At 41.3% G+C, this 15,394-nt stretch overlaps 1 protein-coding gene across 1 annotated transcript in view; it reads left to right on the top strand.

Moving 5' to 3' along the window:
• GPC4 (glypican 4) overlaps positions 1-15,394 on the top strand; it is a gene marked incomplete at its 5' end in the record, with an annotated part of 108,785 nt that overhangs the window by 84,162 nt on the left and 9,229 nt on the right. The window contains 2 exons of the mRNA XM_082681649.1: positions 1,778-2,169; positions 14,647-14,812. Of these exons, the coding sequence (XP_082537775.1) occupies positions 1,778-2,169; positions 14,647-14,812 (558 nt within the window). The remainder of the gene's footprint in view (positions 1-1,777; positions 2,170-14,646; positions 14,813-15,394) is intronic.

The raw sequence follows: 15,394 nt of genomic DNA, 5'->3' as shown, positions 1-15,394 counted from the left end.
CCAATTTATTGGAAATATATTTTCCTCTAATTAAAACATTACCCTTACCCTGAATGCTCCACGTTCAGCACAGTTGCCAGGTTGGTGCTGATTGCTAGTGAGAGGCAAAATGGGAGAAGTTTCATTGGCTAGAGTCTTGCTTCTCAAACTTTGGGGTATAGCAGAGTGCCAGATGGCTGGGTCCCACCCTCCAGAGTTTCTGATCCAGTAGGTTTAAGGTGGGGTCCAAGAACTTGTGTCCCAGTGGTGATGGTGTGTGCCCATGGAAGCGCACTCGAGAACCACTTGGGGTTTGGAGAGAATCAGAGGCCTTCCCAGCTACCTGATTTGAGTAACTCTTTTCATTATCATTCCCCTAGCTCCTTATGTACTTTCTGGCCTCCTTCCAGGGAGAGAACTTTGGTAAAAATGCCAGGCTGTGCAGTTGTAATGGGGATTTCCCTTTCTCTCGCTGAAGAAAACCCAGGAAATAAAAGGCAAACGGTAGAGAATGGTTTTGTAGCGCTATTGCATTTTGAGAAGATCACTTAATGTTCTGGCTTTGAAGGAGTTGTCTTCTTTTCCTTTCTGTTCCATGTTCACTTGGAGGCAGCTTCTTTCTTGTATATTATTACATTTCCTGCTTATAAACTTGATACCATGAGGTGTTTATTTTTATACCAGACATAGAGTCTTTAAGAATGATTAATGTTGCAGATAGACTGTTAGCTCCTCTCTTCAGGGAACTCCCTGAGAAAAGCTTCAGGAGAAATTAATTTGACATTTGTATTTAAGAGATTAAAGTCTTTAACATTTAGGCTGTGTGGGTATGCAGTGCCCAAAAAGTAAATCTGAAAAAAACCCAAAAAACACAGGTATTCTTTTTTTCCCCAGTTATTTTTCCATGTTATCTTAATCTCATGGTTTTACTGTATGAATCCTTTAGCAACCCGAGGTCACCTTGGATATCCCAGTTTATACTAATGTCACAGGGAACGCCTGAGAAGTTCTTTTCCTGCTTATGTGTGCTGTTTCATTCTGTTTCTTCGCCTCAAGCATTTCCCAGGCAGTTTTCTTATATGACATGTAGATGTAAGGAGGAGAAAAGGAAAAAATAATCATGTCTAAGTAAACAGCATGTCTTGAAAACACCTGTCCTGGTGTCAGGTTACAATGAGGAGGCATTATCCACTTTGGTTTAGATTCTTTTTTTTTTTTTTTTTTTTTTTTTTTTTTTTTTTTTGCGGTACGGGGGCCTCTCACCGTTGTGGCCTCTCCCGCTGCGGAGCACAGGCTCCAGACGCGCAGGCTCAGCGGCCATGGCTCACGGGCCCAGTCGCTCAGCGGCACGTGGGATCTTCCCGGACCGGGGCACGAACCCGTGTCCCACTGCACCACTAGGGAAGCCCTGGTTTAGATTCTTATAGTAAAAAGTTCTAGGAAACCTCATGTTTTAGACTTTATGTATCCATTTTTATCCAGTTCTTTATTTACCTTGTGACTAAATAAGAAAAAGGAGGGAGGCAGGGAGTCCTGAGAAGTTGTCCGTTTAAAGTTTCATTTTTTTCCCTCTTAGACATAGACACACGTGACTTTGTGACACAGGTTTCCTTTCATTGACAAACGATCAGAGATGCCAAATCCCCCCAAAGAAATCCACCTTATATACAAGCATGTTTTCCAATTTAATTTCAGGATTTTTTTTCCAGTTTTCAGATTTACCTGAAAAGCAAGCACTCTGTTATTGAATTACTGAGAACTCTTTCTTTTTTCCTTTCTTTTTTGGTTTTGTTTTTAGAATTCTTCAAAGAACTACTTGAAAATGCGGAGAAATCCCTGAATGACATGTTTGTGAAGACATATGGTCACTTGTACATGCAAAATTCCGAGCTATTTAAAGATCTCTTCGAAGAGTTGAAGCGCTACTATGTGGCAGGAAATGTGAACCTGGAAGAAATGCTGAATGACTTCTGGGCCCGCCTCCTGGAGCGGATGTTCCGCCTAGTGAACTCCCAGTACCACTTCACAGACGACTATCTGGAGTGCGTGAGCAAGTACACGGAGCAGCTGAAGCCCTTTGGAGATGTCCCTCGGAAACTGAAGCTCCAGGTCACTCGTGCATTTGTAGCAGCCCGCACTTTTGCTCAGGGCTTAGCAGTTGCAAGAGATGTAGTGAGCAAAGTCTCGGTGGTAAGCGCTGTTTGCATTCTGTGTTATTGTTTCCTTTTGTTTCACATTAAAAGAAAGTTTGGGAGATGTGGAAAAATAAGTCAGTAGAATTCCATCGTCTCAATAGCAATCGTCTTTTTCTTCTGTTCTTTTTTTCATCTTTCTCTCCCCTCTTCTCTCCTACACTTCGTCCTGATACATGTGCATCATGTGGCTATAAACAATACGGCGATGAACATCTTCACGTATCAACATCATTCTTTCCTGTGGTTTCTTTGGTAACTATTCTTAGAAGCAGGATACGTGTTCACTTTGGAACCTTAATTTTAAAAATGGATTTAGGTACTACCCTGGCCATCCAGTGGTTAAGACTCCATGCTTCCACTGCAGGGTTTGGTTCCTGGTCCTGGTTTGGTTCCTGGTTTGATTCCTGGTCCTGGAACTAAGATCCCACGTGCTGTGAAGCCAAAAAAACCAAAAAAACTTTCAAAAAATGGATTTAATACCTCCATATTCTTTTCAGCTCTTATTCTGCTTCTCCTTCAGAGAAAGAAACATATACAGATAGACTCCACATTTGGTTGTTTTGAGTGACTATGTTTGAGCCTGCTAGTTACAGTCTAGAAAAGAATTTCACATCCATTACTATACGTTTCCTTGTTAGAAGGTATACTCAGAGCCCTTTAGAAGACAGACCTTTCTATGACCATTAATGTGGACCACCTGCTCTTGACTTAATGGCTTTGTTTATAGAATTACCAGGAAAGAGAATGGAATTGTACTAGCAGGAGAAAGCAAATGAAATGAGCCACATTTTCCTCATTTGTAAATTAGAGGAATTGAACCAGACCAGTAGTTTTCAGACTGTTCTTTGGAGCCAGCTAAGGAGGTACCTCCGGGGCCTCCTTGAGGAGAGATAAGGGAGACACAGGGTTCTTCTAGTGGACGAGACTCTGCATCTGTGCCTTTCTCTCCTGGCTGCACCAGGGAAGCTTTGCTTTCCTCAGTTGTATGTAGTAGGGTTTTGAACATGATTTCAAGGGAGAAAAGATTCTATGGCCCCTTCACTCCCCCCACCCCCCAAAAAAGATGAAATTTGAAAACCTTTTGAAGGCCTTTGCACCTCTCCCCTCTGTGACTCAACGCCAGTGAAGAAATAGAATATTCTGGAGCAAAGTTATCTTTGCAGGACTGATCTTAGTGCTGTTACCTTTAGGCCCTCAAAGGAAAAGCCAAATTTTAGCCCATTTGGTTGTTTTGAGGACTGGAGGACTGGTCAAAATACAAACTAGACAGTGATGCTAACAGTAAAATATAAATCCAGTGGCTTCTTAGAGAGTTCATTCAGATTTAGAGTAGCCATATAATTTATTGTCCAAACCAGGAGGTGCTTAAAAACAATTATGCCCAGATAACATGGGCAGACCAGGATTCATGGTCCCCCTAGCGAGGAATCTTACATTTACCAGAGTGAAGATAGAGAATTGTGTATTTTAAAAATTAGGTGCTTATTGGCTGTCTCACTGGGAGATGTTAGTATTAGTTTGTTGGTTGCATTCCATTATTACAGTTGTGTGTGTGTGTTCCCATTTCCCAGCCATAAGCCATCAGGAAACAATTCATTACAGTACGTTTTTGTTCACTCCTTTTCCTCCTGATATTTTCATCATAAATTGCAAAAAAATAAAACAAAAAAAAATTGTTGGGGCATATGAGGGGTGGGTGGGAGCAAGTAGGGAGGTGATGGGTATAATTAAAGGAATAGTCGGAATCCTGAACTGCTACCCCCACCTCTGCAACCATTATTAATCTTGGAGATGCTCGTGTCAGAGTCCCTAAACAATGCACAGTTAATCCAGATCAAAGTTAATTACATTGTAGTTCCCCTAACACATCTGCCCTCCTTCAGCAATTCCTCGCATTTATCCTAAGCTGAATAGGCAGAAAGGTGCTGCTTTTTCTTTTTTTGGTGGCGGGGGCGGGGGAGCTGCATTGGGACTTCGCTAATGCGCGCGGGCTTTCTCTAGTTGCGGCGAGCGGGGGCTACTGTTCGTTGCAGTGCACGGGCTTCTCATTGCGGTGGCTTCTTTGTTGTGGAGCACATGCTCTAGGTGCACAGGCTTCAGTAGTTGCGGCGCACTGGTTCAGCAGTTGTGGCTCGCAGGCTGTAGAGTGCAGGCTCAGTAGTTGTGGTGCACGGGCTTCGTTGCTCCGTGGCATGTGGGATCTTCCCGGACCAGGGATCAAACCCACGTCCCCTGCATTGGCAGGCGGATTCTTAACCGCTGCGCCACCAGGGGAGTCCATGCGTGCCGTGTGGTTTTGAACGTCTATGTGCGTGCCAAAGAGAAAAGCAAGGACTAGAACACCCTTTGCAAGTGTCTGAAAGTGGTTTCTTTACATTAACCATCCCCCCTGAGTTGATTCCTGGGAAAAAGGACCAGGCTGACACAAGCCTGCCATGGTGTTAGCCTCCCTTAGCCCCGTTGGGGCCCCTTTAGAGAACTGAGATTCCAGAACCCCTAACTTGAGGGGGAAGGTGGTGGTCGAACCAAGGAAGCAGGTTAAAAGATTGAGGGCTAGAAGTCTAGTCCACGTTATGCCACCTCCCAGGGTAAATAAACACTCGAGGCTTCCCAGTATCGCATTCTTCTTGACATGGTTCCCAGAATTAACTGAGAACCAATAAGATTGGTTCACCACCAATAAGATTGGTGGCAAATCAATAAGATTGACTGTTCACCCTTACTTACCTGTGCAATAAAGAGTATGTGACCCATAAGGAAATAATCACAATTTCCAATGTTGCTTTTGGTATGAATTTTTTTTTTTTTTTTTTTTTTTTTTTGCGGTACGCGGGCCTCTCACTGTTGTGGCCTCTCCCGTTGCGGAGCACAGGCTCCGGACGCGCAGGCTCAGCGGCCATGGCTCACGGGCCCAGCCGCTCCACGGCATGTGGGATCTTCCCGGACCGGGGCAGGAACCCGTGTCCCCTGCATAAGCAGGCGGACTCTCAACCACTGCGTCACCAGGGAAGCCCTGGTATGAATTTTTTTAAAGCAAGAAAGAAATTTCTGTGTACCTTAGTTTTGTCAAGTTGTTTGAGAAAGTTAATTTCCAAATATGACCCTAAATTTTTGGACAATTGATCCCTATTCTATATTCAGTGTATTCTCATGTCTGCCTAAGAGTTGTTTGCATCGTTATATGAGACTACAATGAATACAAGCTATAGGGCTCAATTTACTTTCAGTAAAACATTACTTGCCAATTGTTTAGTGGAAAATACTGTTATGACTTAAATTTTTTTTATTATAGCTGATTTACAATGTTGTGTTAGTTTCTCGTGTACAGTTTCTCGTTACACACACCCACACACACACTTTTTCATATTCTTTTCCATTATGGTTTATCACAGGATTTGAATATAGTTCCCTGTGCTCTACAGTAGGACCTTGTTATTTATCTATATTACATATAGTAGTGTGTATCTTTTAATCCCAAACCCCTAATTTATCCCTCCCTCACCCCGTTCCCCTTTGGTAACCATAATTTTGTTTTCTATGTCTGTGAGTCTGTTTCTGCTTTGTAAATAAGTTCATTTGTGTCATCTTTTAGATTACATATAAAAGTGCTATCATATGGTATTTGTTTTTCTCTGTCTGACATACTTGACTTAATATGATAATCTCTAGGTCCATCCATGTTGCTCTAAATGGCATTATTTCATTCTCTTTTTATGGCTGAGTAGTGTTCCATTGTATATACGTACCACATGTTCTTAAGCCATTTGTCTGTTGATGGACATTTAGGTTGCTTCCATGTCCCGGCTATTGTAAATAGTGCTGCTATGAACATTGGGGTGCCTGTATCTTTTTGAATTAGAATGTTTTTCTGGATATATGCCCAGGAGTGGGATTTTTGGATCATATGGTAACTATTTTTAGGTTGTTTTTTTTTTTTTTTTTTTTTTTGACGAATCTCCATACTGTTTTCCATAGTGGCTGCACTAAACTAATGTAAATTAGTTACATTCCCACCAACAGTGTAGGAGGGTTCCCTTTTCTCCACACCCCCTCCAGCATTTTTTATCTGTAGACTTTCTCATGATGGCCATTCTGACTTGTGTGAGATGATGCCTCATTGTAGTTTTGATTTGCATTTCTCTAATAATTAGTGATGTTGAGCATCTTTTCATGTGCCTATTGGCCATCTGTATATCTTTTTTGGAGAAATATGACTATTTTAAATGTTGTGTTTGTAATTGATAACTTTAAAAAATAATGTTTTGCTTTACCACTGAGCATCTTCTTGACTTAAGGACTGACTTGAAATCAAACCCTTCCACTAGGTTGAGTTATATCTAAATTACATAATAATAAGACACTCAAGCATCAAATCAGTTTCTAAAGATGTCAAAGCACAAATTATGTAAACATCTATCATCAGTGTAATGTTTCTGTTTAGAAGGCTGGAAAGGAGTACTTGCACATTTGAAAAAATATTCATTACATTCGTTTTTGGAGTATGAGTACCAGCTCAACAGAGATTTTAATTTAAGGTATAGTGGTATGGGGAAGACAGTAAATGATCTGGCTATGAAAAGCATATTTCAAATTGAACATGTTGAAAATAATCTACATTTGATTGAGAAAAATTAGTAAGCTCTAACAGTGTGGGGACCCAAGCAATGTTTTTTCATGTAGGAACTGTTGTCCAAATGTAGTTGACGGGTGGAACTGGAGCAACCCAAGAAATACATTCCTTCTTTTGGTGTCCAGTAGAATTAATTACCTTGGGCCTGAAAAAGACCCTTCAGGGTGGAGAACCTCACCCACTTCATCTACAAAGAAGGCTTTAAAGTCAACTATGAAAACCATTGTGGTCTTGGGACTAGTTATGCATACTTAACTCAGAGATGTTCACACTTTCTTTTCATGAGCAGATGCTCTGCTTCTCCAGTTTACTTTTGCAACAAAAGGGTTGCTGTTATTTGCTGAGCAATGATTTGATTATCACTAAACCCTTTAAAGGCTATTAGCACCAGCAAGCTTAACTGACTTCAGGAGAAACTCACTTCTTACTTGAAGTATGCTTGCCTTGCTTCAGTTTTTCTGGGCGCAGACATCCAGTGATTTCAGCTTACTCCATTGAGCTTTGCAATTCAAACTTCAGAAAAGTCCCTTTAATTAGGAACAGATGGTTCACGAATACCCTGGTGCTACACATCTTTGTATTACTTATTCCATCTTTACTTGTCATGGTTCATGATACATTTCTTATTTACCTGCTAGCAGCAGCAGTTTTGCCTGGAAGGGTGAAGTCTGTTGTGGTCTTTCAAAAATGCACAAGTGGTTACATGCACCGTGAAAATTAATAGCTCCTATGCCAAAGAGAGTTGCATTCTCATGGTTTCAATTAACACTGACATAATGGGGCTGTGTCTATACCCCAACCCCAAACTCCGGGGACTGTAATTAGAAATCGGTGCCTTAGCCTTGTGATGTCTAAATGACTGTCCTGCCTTGAAAACGATTTCCATTGATCCCCCTTCATTGTTGTCTATTCGCAATGCCCCGACACCTACAAGAGTACTACACAAATTAGCTTACCATTTCCCCAAATCATTATGTCTATTTTTAAAAATGAGCAATACAAAAAGCTTTTAAGTGTAGATATGTATTCAACATTTAATATTCTTTTTCACACACAACCTTAAAGACTAGAATTGCAAAGAGGAAGGTGGGATATATATATATATATGTGTGTATATATATATATTCTATACACTATAATACATACAGGGGTGGAGACATGGGGAAGGTAGGGGTGTGGGAAATGTCAAGGACTGAATACTCTCAAAACAATAATAGAGCCGTCTACAAGGGGGCGGATACAATGATGCTTCAACTTATCATAACTGAGTCTAATTTAAAACACAAGACTTATTTTCAAGCATTTATGCAGTTTCAGCTACAGTGTGGCTCCAAATATTCCTGAATGAATCCTAGCTTATTTTATATCTTTTGTTATGTGTTTAAAATCCTATTATCAGGGACATAGGAGAATCTCCACCTTCTTTCTTAGCACGTTTGTGTATTGAAATCAAACCGAGTTGGGAAGTTGTTGAATAAACCCTTCACATCTCACAGCATGTTTGGGTTCCCTATCTTTTTCTTTTTTTTTTCTTTTTAAAATTTTCTTTATTTCTGGCTGTGTTGCGTCTTCATTGCTGTGCACAGGCTTTCTCCGGTTGCGGCGAGCGGTGGCCTCTCTTGTTGAAGAGCACGGGCTCTAGGCGCATGGGTTTCAGTAGTTGTGGCACACAGGCTCAGTAGTTGTGGCTCACAGGCTCTAGAGCACAGCCTCAGTAGTTGTGGTGCACGGGCTTAGTTGCTCTGCAGCATGTGGGATCTTCCCAGACCAGGGATCGAACCTGTGTCCCCTGCATTGGCAGGTGGATTCTTAACCACTGCACCACCAGGGAAGTCCCCTATCTCTTTCTTTGATAGTCCCCCTATCTCTTTCTTTGACCATAATTTGGGGAACGATTTCCTGTTATTTTTGTTGGGTGCTTATGTTACCAAGAACAGATAAAAATCTAGACCCTTTCTGTTTGTTTGGTACTATTGGCAGTGCAGGGGAAAAATGTTGTAGTGAATGTATGTTAGGAACTGGAAGAAACTAGAAGGAAATGTGTTTCTAACTTGAGTGCCGCATGTTGACTGCCATCACTGTGTAATGTGGCTGAAGGCTCATTCTGAATTACTGAAATGAGATCCAGGCTGTGTGAAGAGTTCTGTTCCAGGATTTCTCTTTTTTCAGGCGGCTTGCAGTAGTTTTTAATGTGGTGTTTGGAAAGTGCAGGTTATTTGGTAGAAAGTCCCAATCTATATTAAGAGAGTCTTTGCAGAGAAAAGGACTTCTCTGCAAAGGCATTTTATAGCAGAAATGGAGTGCAGATGTCACGTTAAATGTATACCCTGAGGAACGCAGGAATGAGTATTTTTAAAAGAGTCTTAATAAGTTAAAAAGGAAATGAGGACCCCTCCCCCTCCACTGACTTTTACCATGAAACATAGACTAGCTCCTAAGGTCTAAATTCTTTGTTACCTTACCATTTAGAAACACCTTAGTCAGTTTTGAAGGATTTCATAAGGCTTGGAAGTTAACTATTAATGTATTGTCATTATGCCCAATAACTCAGATTGATTTTGATTTGAGTTAATAAAGGAATATTGAGTCCAGACGATGTTCCCTTTCTATCATACTGGTCCCCCAAAGTAAACAAATCAAGCCATCTCATTCTTCTGTAATTAATGTCAAAACCTTTCCCTTATATAAATAATATGCCACGTTCTAGTAGAAATTGATCATCTCTGCTACATTTAGCTGCAAGTTTTTCAAACTGTTAAAACTTTGGCAAAATATACAGTTTCCTGTTTTGTTCCAGTAACCTCTTTTCTCTTCGTGTCCAGCAGTGTTTACTTGAGCTTTTGAGTTCTTTGTGTCTACCTCTGGTGAATATTTTTTTTCTCATCCCTGTAGCATGGGTTTCAGTACTTGTGGCACACAGGCTCAGTAGTTGTGGCTACTGAGTGCATACGTCATTATTAAAAATTATTAAAATTATTATTAAAAATTATTTTAAAATCTGTCATCTCATCCATAGTTGTCCAGTCAGATATCGTTCCATGTAGAAGAGTTGCATCCTAACTTGCCCATCAACATAAAAACTGATTCATTTGGTCAATAAATTTGAAACCTGCAAATTCTCACTAGAAAATATCCAACCCCAGAGCTGAGGTATTCACTGTGTGTGGATACCCTATGTTAGATCTGCGAGCTATGCAGGAGGACCAGCCCCATGTGCTGCCCTTAAGGTTCCGATAGTCTGGCACTCAAAAGATACACATCAAGGAAATTGAGTGTACCTGCTCTAGGACAAAACTGCCCCATTTCAAATCTTGGCCATCTACTGGAAGATGTTGTGTTTGTCCCTTAATCTCTTTAGGCCTCTGTTTCCTCATCTGTGAAACAAAATAATAATACTCATGTCCTATGATTATTTTGAAGCTTAAATGATTTAATACATATAAAGTACTTAGAACGGAGCCTGGCACATAGTAAGTACTCTATATCGTATAAAGCAATAAAGTCCAATAAAAGCTATCAGTAGAAAATTAATTCTGACATCGAACAGAATATTTTTCTCTTCAGTATTAACATCGTGACCTTCATGATCATGAAACCATAGAAACTGAATAAGCATTTTCTGTCTGAGACCATTAACCCATTCTTTATGTCAGGGGTTCAAAGGAGGAAGGGAAGTGTGTACAGTTTTCCTTTTCCTGTTTTTTCTAAATATCATTTTGAGAAATACTTTTGAATTGCTAAGTGAGGTCCGAAAAATCTGCCTTTTATAAAAGCAACCATAATTAACCCCTACCCGACTCCTCCCCCAGCCCCAAGGATTCTGGAAGTCACATCTGGGCTCAACAGACCCTTCTAAATAAAAGGAAAACATATCAAACATTAGTCAAGACCTGTGACCCAAAGGAATAATCAGATTGATCATTTTAAGTGGCACGGCATGCCATAGAGAATCAGTACGTAAGTGAGGATTAAAGCAAGGTCTTAGAACATGGTTGCCCATTTTGTTAATCCCCATGTGGCATGATCTACCACTGAGTCTTGGGTCTTCTGGTATAAATTATTTCAGTAACTAAGTTATTTGAGGACTTGAGAGAAGTGATTGATTTTGAGTGTTACGAGGGAGTAGAATGTGAGTGAAGTTGAATTTATATTCAAAATTATTAAATCCCCAGAACACAGTATGACTTCGTCTACTATTATATCTGCTTTCGGGTGAAAGGTTTGCCCCTGGCACGGTGGAGAGACCGTCGAGAGCTTGTAATGGAGTACCCTTGAGGGCCTGGTATATCATGACATGACAGCGAGAGCCATCACTGGATCAAGGAGATGCTAGATTTTACCAGAAACTCCACAGGAGAATTTAAATTGAAGTACTGTATACTATTAGGCTTTTTCTTCCCAGTGCAATAGTATTCCTTTGGCTTGTTGACCAACCTACATGGCTCTTTATGGAGAAGCCATAGACGATTCCAAAAGAGAGACAGCCATTTTGTTTGCCCACTGGGGTAGTCTAGAGTCAGAAAGGAGAGCTGGGCCTTAGTACTCTGTGTTCACCATCCTGAACTTGGTCAGGTCAGTGAGAATGGGGACCCAAGACCTGGGGGGTAGTCTCATCACTTCTTCTGGGGGAGTGAGCATTGCAGGGGACCCCTATTTCTTTAGTTCTCATGACTGTTTTAAAAGCCTTTGTCTTTCTACTTTATCCCACACAAGGGGTTTATTTCCCAGGTTCTGAATTCCCTTCATGTAAAAAACACTGCATGATAGTCTGATCAGTGGTTGTGAGACGAAAGACAGATTTTCTCTAACTTTGGTATTTCATATGTCCTTTCTCATCCCGGTTTTCTTATAACTTCCCCAGTTCTGGTATTATTTAGTGTTTCCATAGCATGTTATTGCTGAGTTCCTTGTGATCATTTTTAGTAGTTACACAACAAATCATGTGCAGAACATGAGCCCGTACTTAGCCAAAGAATGAAATGGAAAAACTCCGCCAAACCCAGCTTCATAATCTTCCTTTAATAAAACTCTACTGTGTCATTTGGTTTGGTCTCTCTTTTAAAACTTGAGGCTCCAGCAACCTATTTTAGGATACTCCTGTAAGGCCTACTGCATAAATGATTTGACTTACAGTTGAACCAAGGATGTAGTGAACCCCATCGTAGAGTTAAAAAAGAGAAAGAAAGGGAAAGGACTTCTTTGGCCAAAAGCGTTTCTCGAGCACAATTGTGGAGTTTAAAATTTTTGCTTATTTCCAAAAGGTCTACACCATTTGGAAATTTCTTTGTGTTTTCTAGGACAGGTCCCATAGTCTAGAAACTCCTACTTGCCTTGCTACCTAATCACAAATGCATTCCAGAATAATCCCTGGCACATAGTAGGTGCTCAGTAACTGCTTGTTGACATGTTAACTTTTTACATTGTTTTCTCGCACGAATCATTGTTTCCTGATAAGCATCATAATAAAAAAACGCCATGCGCTAACCTGGTTTTCACAGGCATTTTCATAATAACTCTTTACCTCTCCAGAATCCAGCCATTTTGGCAATCTCACCAATGTGGAACCTAATTTAAGATAAAGCAGAAAACTACCGATGCTTAAGATTCGAGTTTCATAAATTCAGTTTAAAGAGGCAGGGACACATGATACATGTGGGCAGTCGTTTCAGTGTTTGCTAAGGTGCAGTGCTGGAGTCATATGCAGTGAGGTGGCTGCCCACAAGTCAGTTATTCTCTTTGGCTTTGGTTTTCTCATCCCTCAAATGTGAGAGCTGTACTCGGTGATCTCTAGGGCCCCTTCCAACTTCTATGAATGTCTGGCCACCTCCTCTCTCCAGGCCTGTTTGTTCCTCTGTCCAGTGAGGGGGTGGGAAAGTATCAAAGTCCTAACTCTCTGTGACTTTAAAGGCATGCTCTTGTTGCTGTCCAGGAAACCTAGCTATCCAGATCGGCTATTCCTCCAGGGCATTGTTTAGCCAAGATTTTACTGTACGTTAATACATAGTTAAAAGGACTAATTTACTGCCTAGGAAAACATTTGGCACTGGTTAAAACTGTGGAGAAGTCCTAATTGTTCGCAGGGAACCCTGACTTCGGTGTATACAACTACCGTCCTGTTGGATGTACCTCCCCCTTTTAGGCTAGAGTTCTGTTTGAGATAAGAGGGTGTGTGTGTGTACATCAGATAGGAGCCTAACAGTGTGAAGTTTTTCTTCTGATGGTGCTAATCTCCCATTCCTGTCCCTAAGGCTACTGTTGATAAGTGGTATCCAAAGTTACGCTCCAGAGCAGGTGAAGTGCACTGCTGGACTGCCCTGCATCCCAGCATCTGTTCCCTGCGGTGGTATCTGCTTTCAGAAGTCTCTGTTTGCAGAGCTGGTTGGTACTGATAGAGAGGAATGCACTAATCCTCTGATATTGACTCCAAAAGGGGAGGGTGGCGCAGAGAGAATGACAACACAGGAACTCTTGGGGAGCTGCCAGCTTGTGATCCTGGCCATGATCCTTTCTAAGCATTGACGGAAATGAGTGACAGGATGGGATCGGCTCTTCTATGCCCAAGACAATTGCACCCTATAGAAGTGCAATTGAAAGGCCAAACAATTGAAGAAAGATGAAACCAAGTCTCATTTCTCTATAGAGGACGCCTAGCCCAATCCGTCTTCGGTGCCACCTTCATCCTTGCCTCTTCCTTTGCTCATGAACTTTCAGTAGCTCCCTGTGTCCTGCCATATGGTGTCTTGATTTCTGCCTGGTTTTCAATCCCCTTTACTGTCCGGTCACATACACAGCCCTTCCTGTACTCAGCCAACCTTATTTCCCATAATTCCTCAACCCCGTTCTAAGATTCCACGGTCTGCTCAGTACCATGTATGCTTTTGTTCATTTCATTCTTCCTAACTGCGATGTTCTCCCTTCATTTGATCATTGAAATCCAACCCCTTCTGATTAGCGGATGCAAACTATTATATGTAGGATGGATAAACAACAGGATCCTATTATACAGCACAGGGAACTATAGTCAATGTCCTGTGATAAATCATAATGGAAAAGAATAGGAAAAAGAATATAAATATGAGTCAGAAATTAAACACAGCATTGTAAACCAACTCTACTTTAATGAAAATTTTAAAAATAAATAAATCAATCCAACCCCTTCTTCAGAATTTAACTGAAGTCCCACCTCTTCATCAAGTGTTCCCTGAGCACTCTATGCTATACTGCTCCCAAGCCTGGACGGCCTTCACAGAACCCCAGGTTCAAATTTATTCACATTCTTCCCTGTAGGATACATTAATTTTGTCTTCTGTGCAGCTGTTGGCACAGAAGGGAGTACACACGAGGTACCCTTCTAAACGACTGGGGGCTTACGTGTGAAAGGGCAGTCTTGTAGTCAATGTGTCTGAAGAGAAGATGTGCTTGAGTTCCAGTCTGGGAAGGCAAACACGGTGATGGGAGAGGCCACAGCTGGCCATGGATGGCGGGCAGGTAAAGACCACCTCTACTGCTGCGTCTTACGGTGATCCTGGAAATTTATTCGTGAAAGGACTTTGAAATCGTTGAGCCGTTTAAAATGAGTGCGAGTAGTTGAGTCTGTGTGTGATATGCAACTTTGTTGTTTAAGGTAATTCAGTGTTCATCCCTACCTCCACCTTCTTCCCAGCATACCCCTTTTCTTTATCTAATTTTGCTCTTCAGGAAGCAAGCCAGGCCTGCTAAATGTGACCCATCACGACTCATTCTTCAGGGAAGTTCATGGCCAAGCCTTCAAAGTCAACTTGATAGACTTGCAATTGCTGTGTCTATCTTTGCCCCACCGTTGTTTTTTCTTCTCCCAATTAGGTAAATCCCACAGCCCAGTGTACCCATGCCCTGTTGAAGATGATCTACTGCTCCCACTGCCAAGGTCTCGTGACTGTGAAACCCTGTTACAACTACTGCTCCAACATCATGAGAGGTTGTTTGGCCAACCAAGGGGATCTTGATTTCGAGTGGAACAATTTCATAGGTGAGCAGACGATTAATGTATTTCTGTTGCTATTGATTGCTAAGCTTCTGCCACAAGGAATGTTTTATTTATTTTTTAATTAAAAAAATTTTTTTTTTTGGCCACGCCACGTGGCTTGAGGGATCTTAGTTCCCCGACCAGGGATTGAACCCAGGCCCTGGCAATGAAAGCGCAGAGTCCTAACCACCGGACCGCCAGGGAATTCCCTAAGGAATGTTTTAATTGTCAGTGATGAAATTTCTGTTCCTTATGTAGTGTTTGCCAGAGTTCTAACTGTACTCAAAGTTCACACCACTCTACAGGTAAATGTTGCCTTGAACTAATGGTGGCATTTCCGAAGACATTAGACAGACATTAGACGCAGCGAATACCAACTTTTAATAACAAGAAAGTGATTTTTTGACATTTTCCCCCTAAAGGTCAGTTTTAGTTCTGCATCATAGGCTGGTATCCATGTAAATGCTGGAGTACAGCCACCACTGAGCTGTGAAAGCGGCTTTTCAAATGTTATATCTGTTACATTGCAACCAAATCTGCAAACGGCCAGATACCCATTGGGTATTTGGATCAGGTGCAATCTGA

The sequence above is a fragment of the Grampus griseus genome (genome assembly GCF_964374135.1).
Source record: "Grampus griseus genome assembly, chromosome: X".
In the NCBI taxonomy this organism is placed as follows: Eukaryota; Metazoa; Chordata; class Mammalia; order Artiodactyla; family Delphinidae; genus Grampus; species Grampus griseus.
This window is presented reverse-complemented; position numbering and strand designations above follow the sequence as displayed.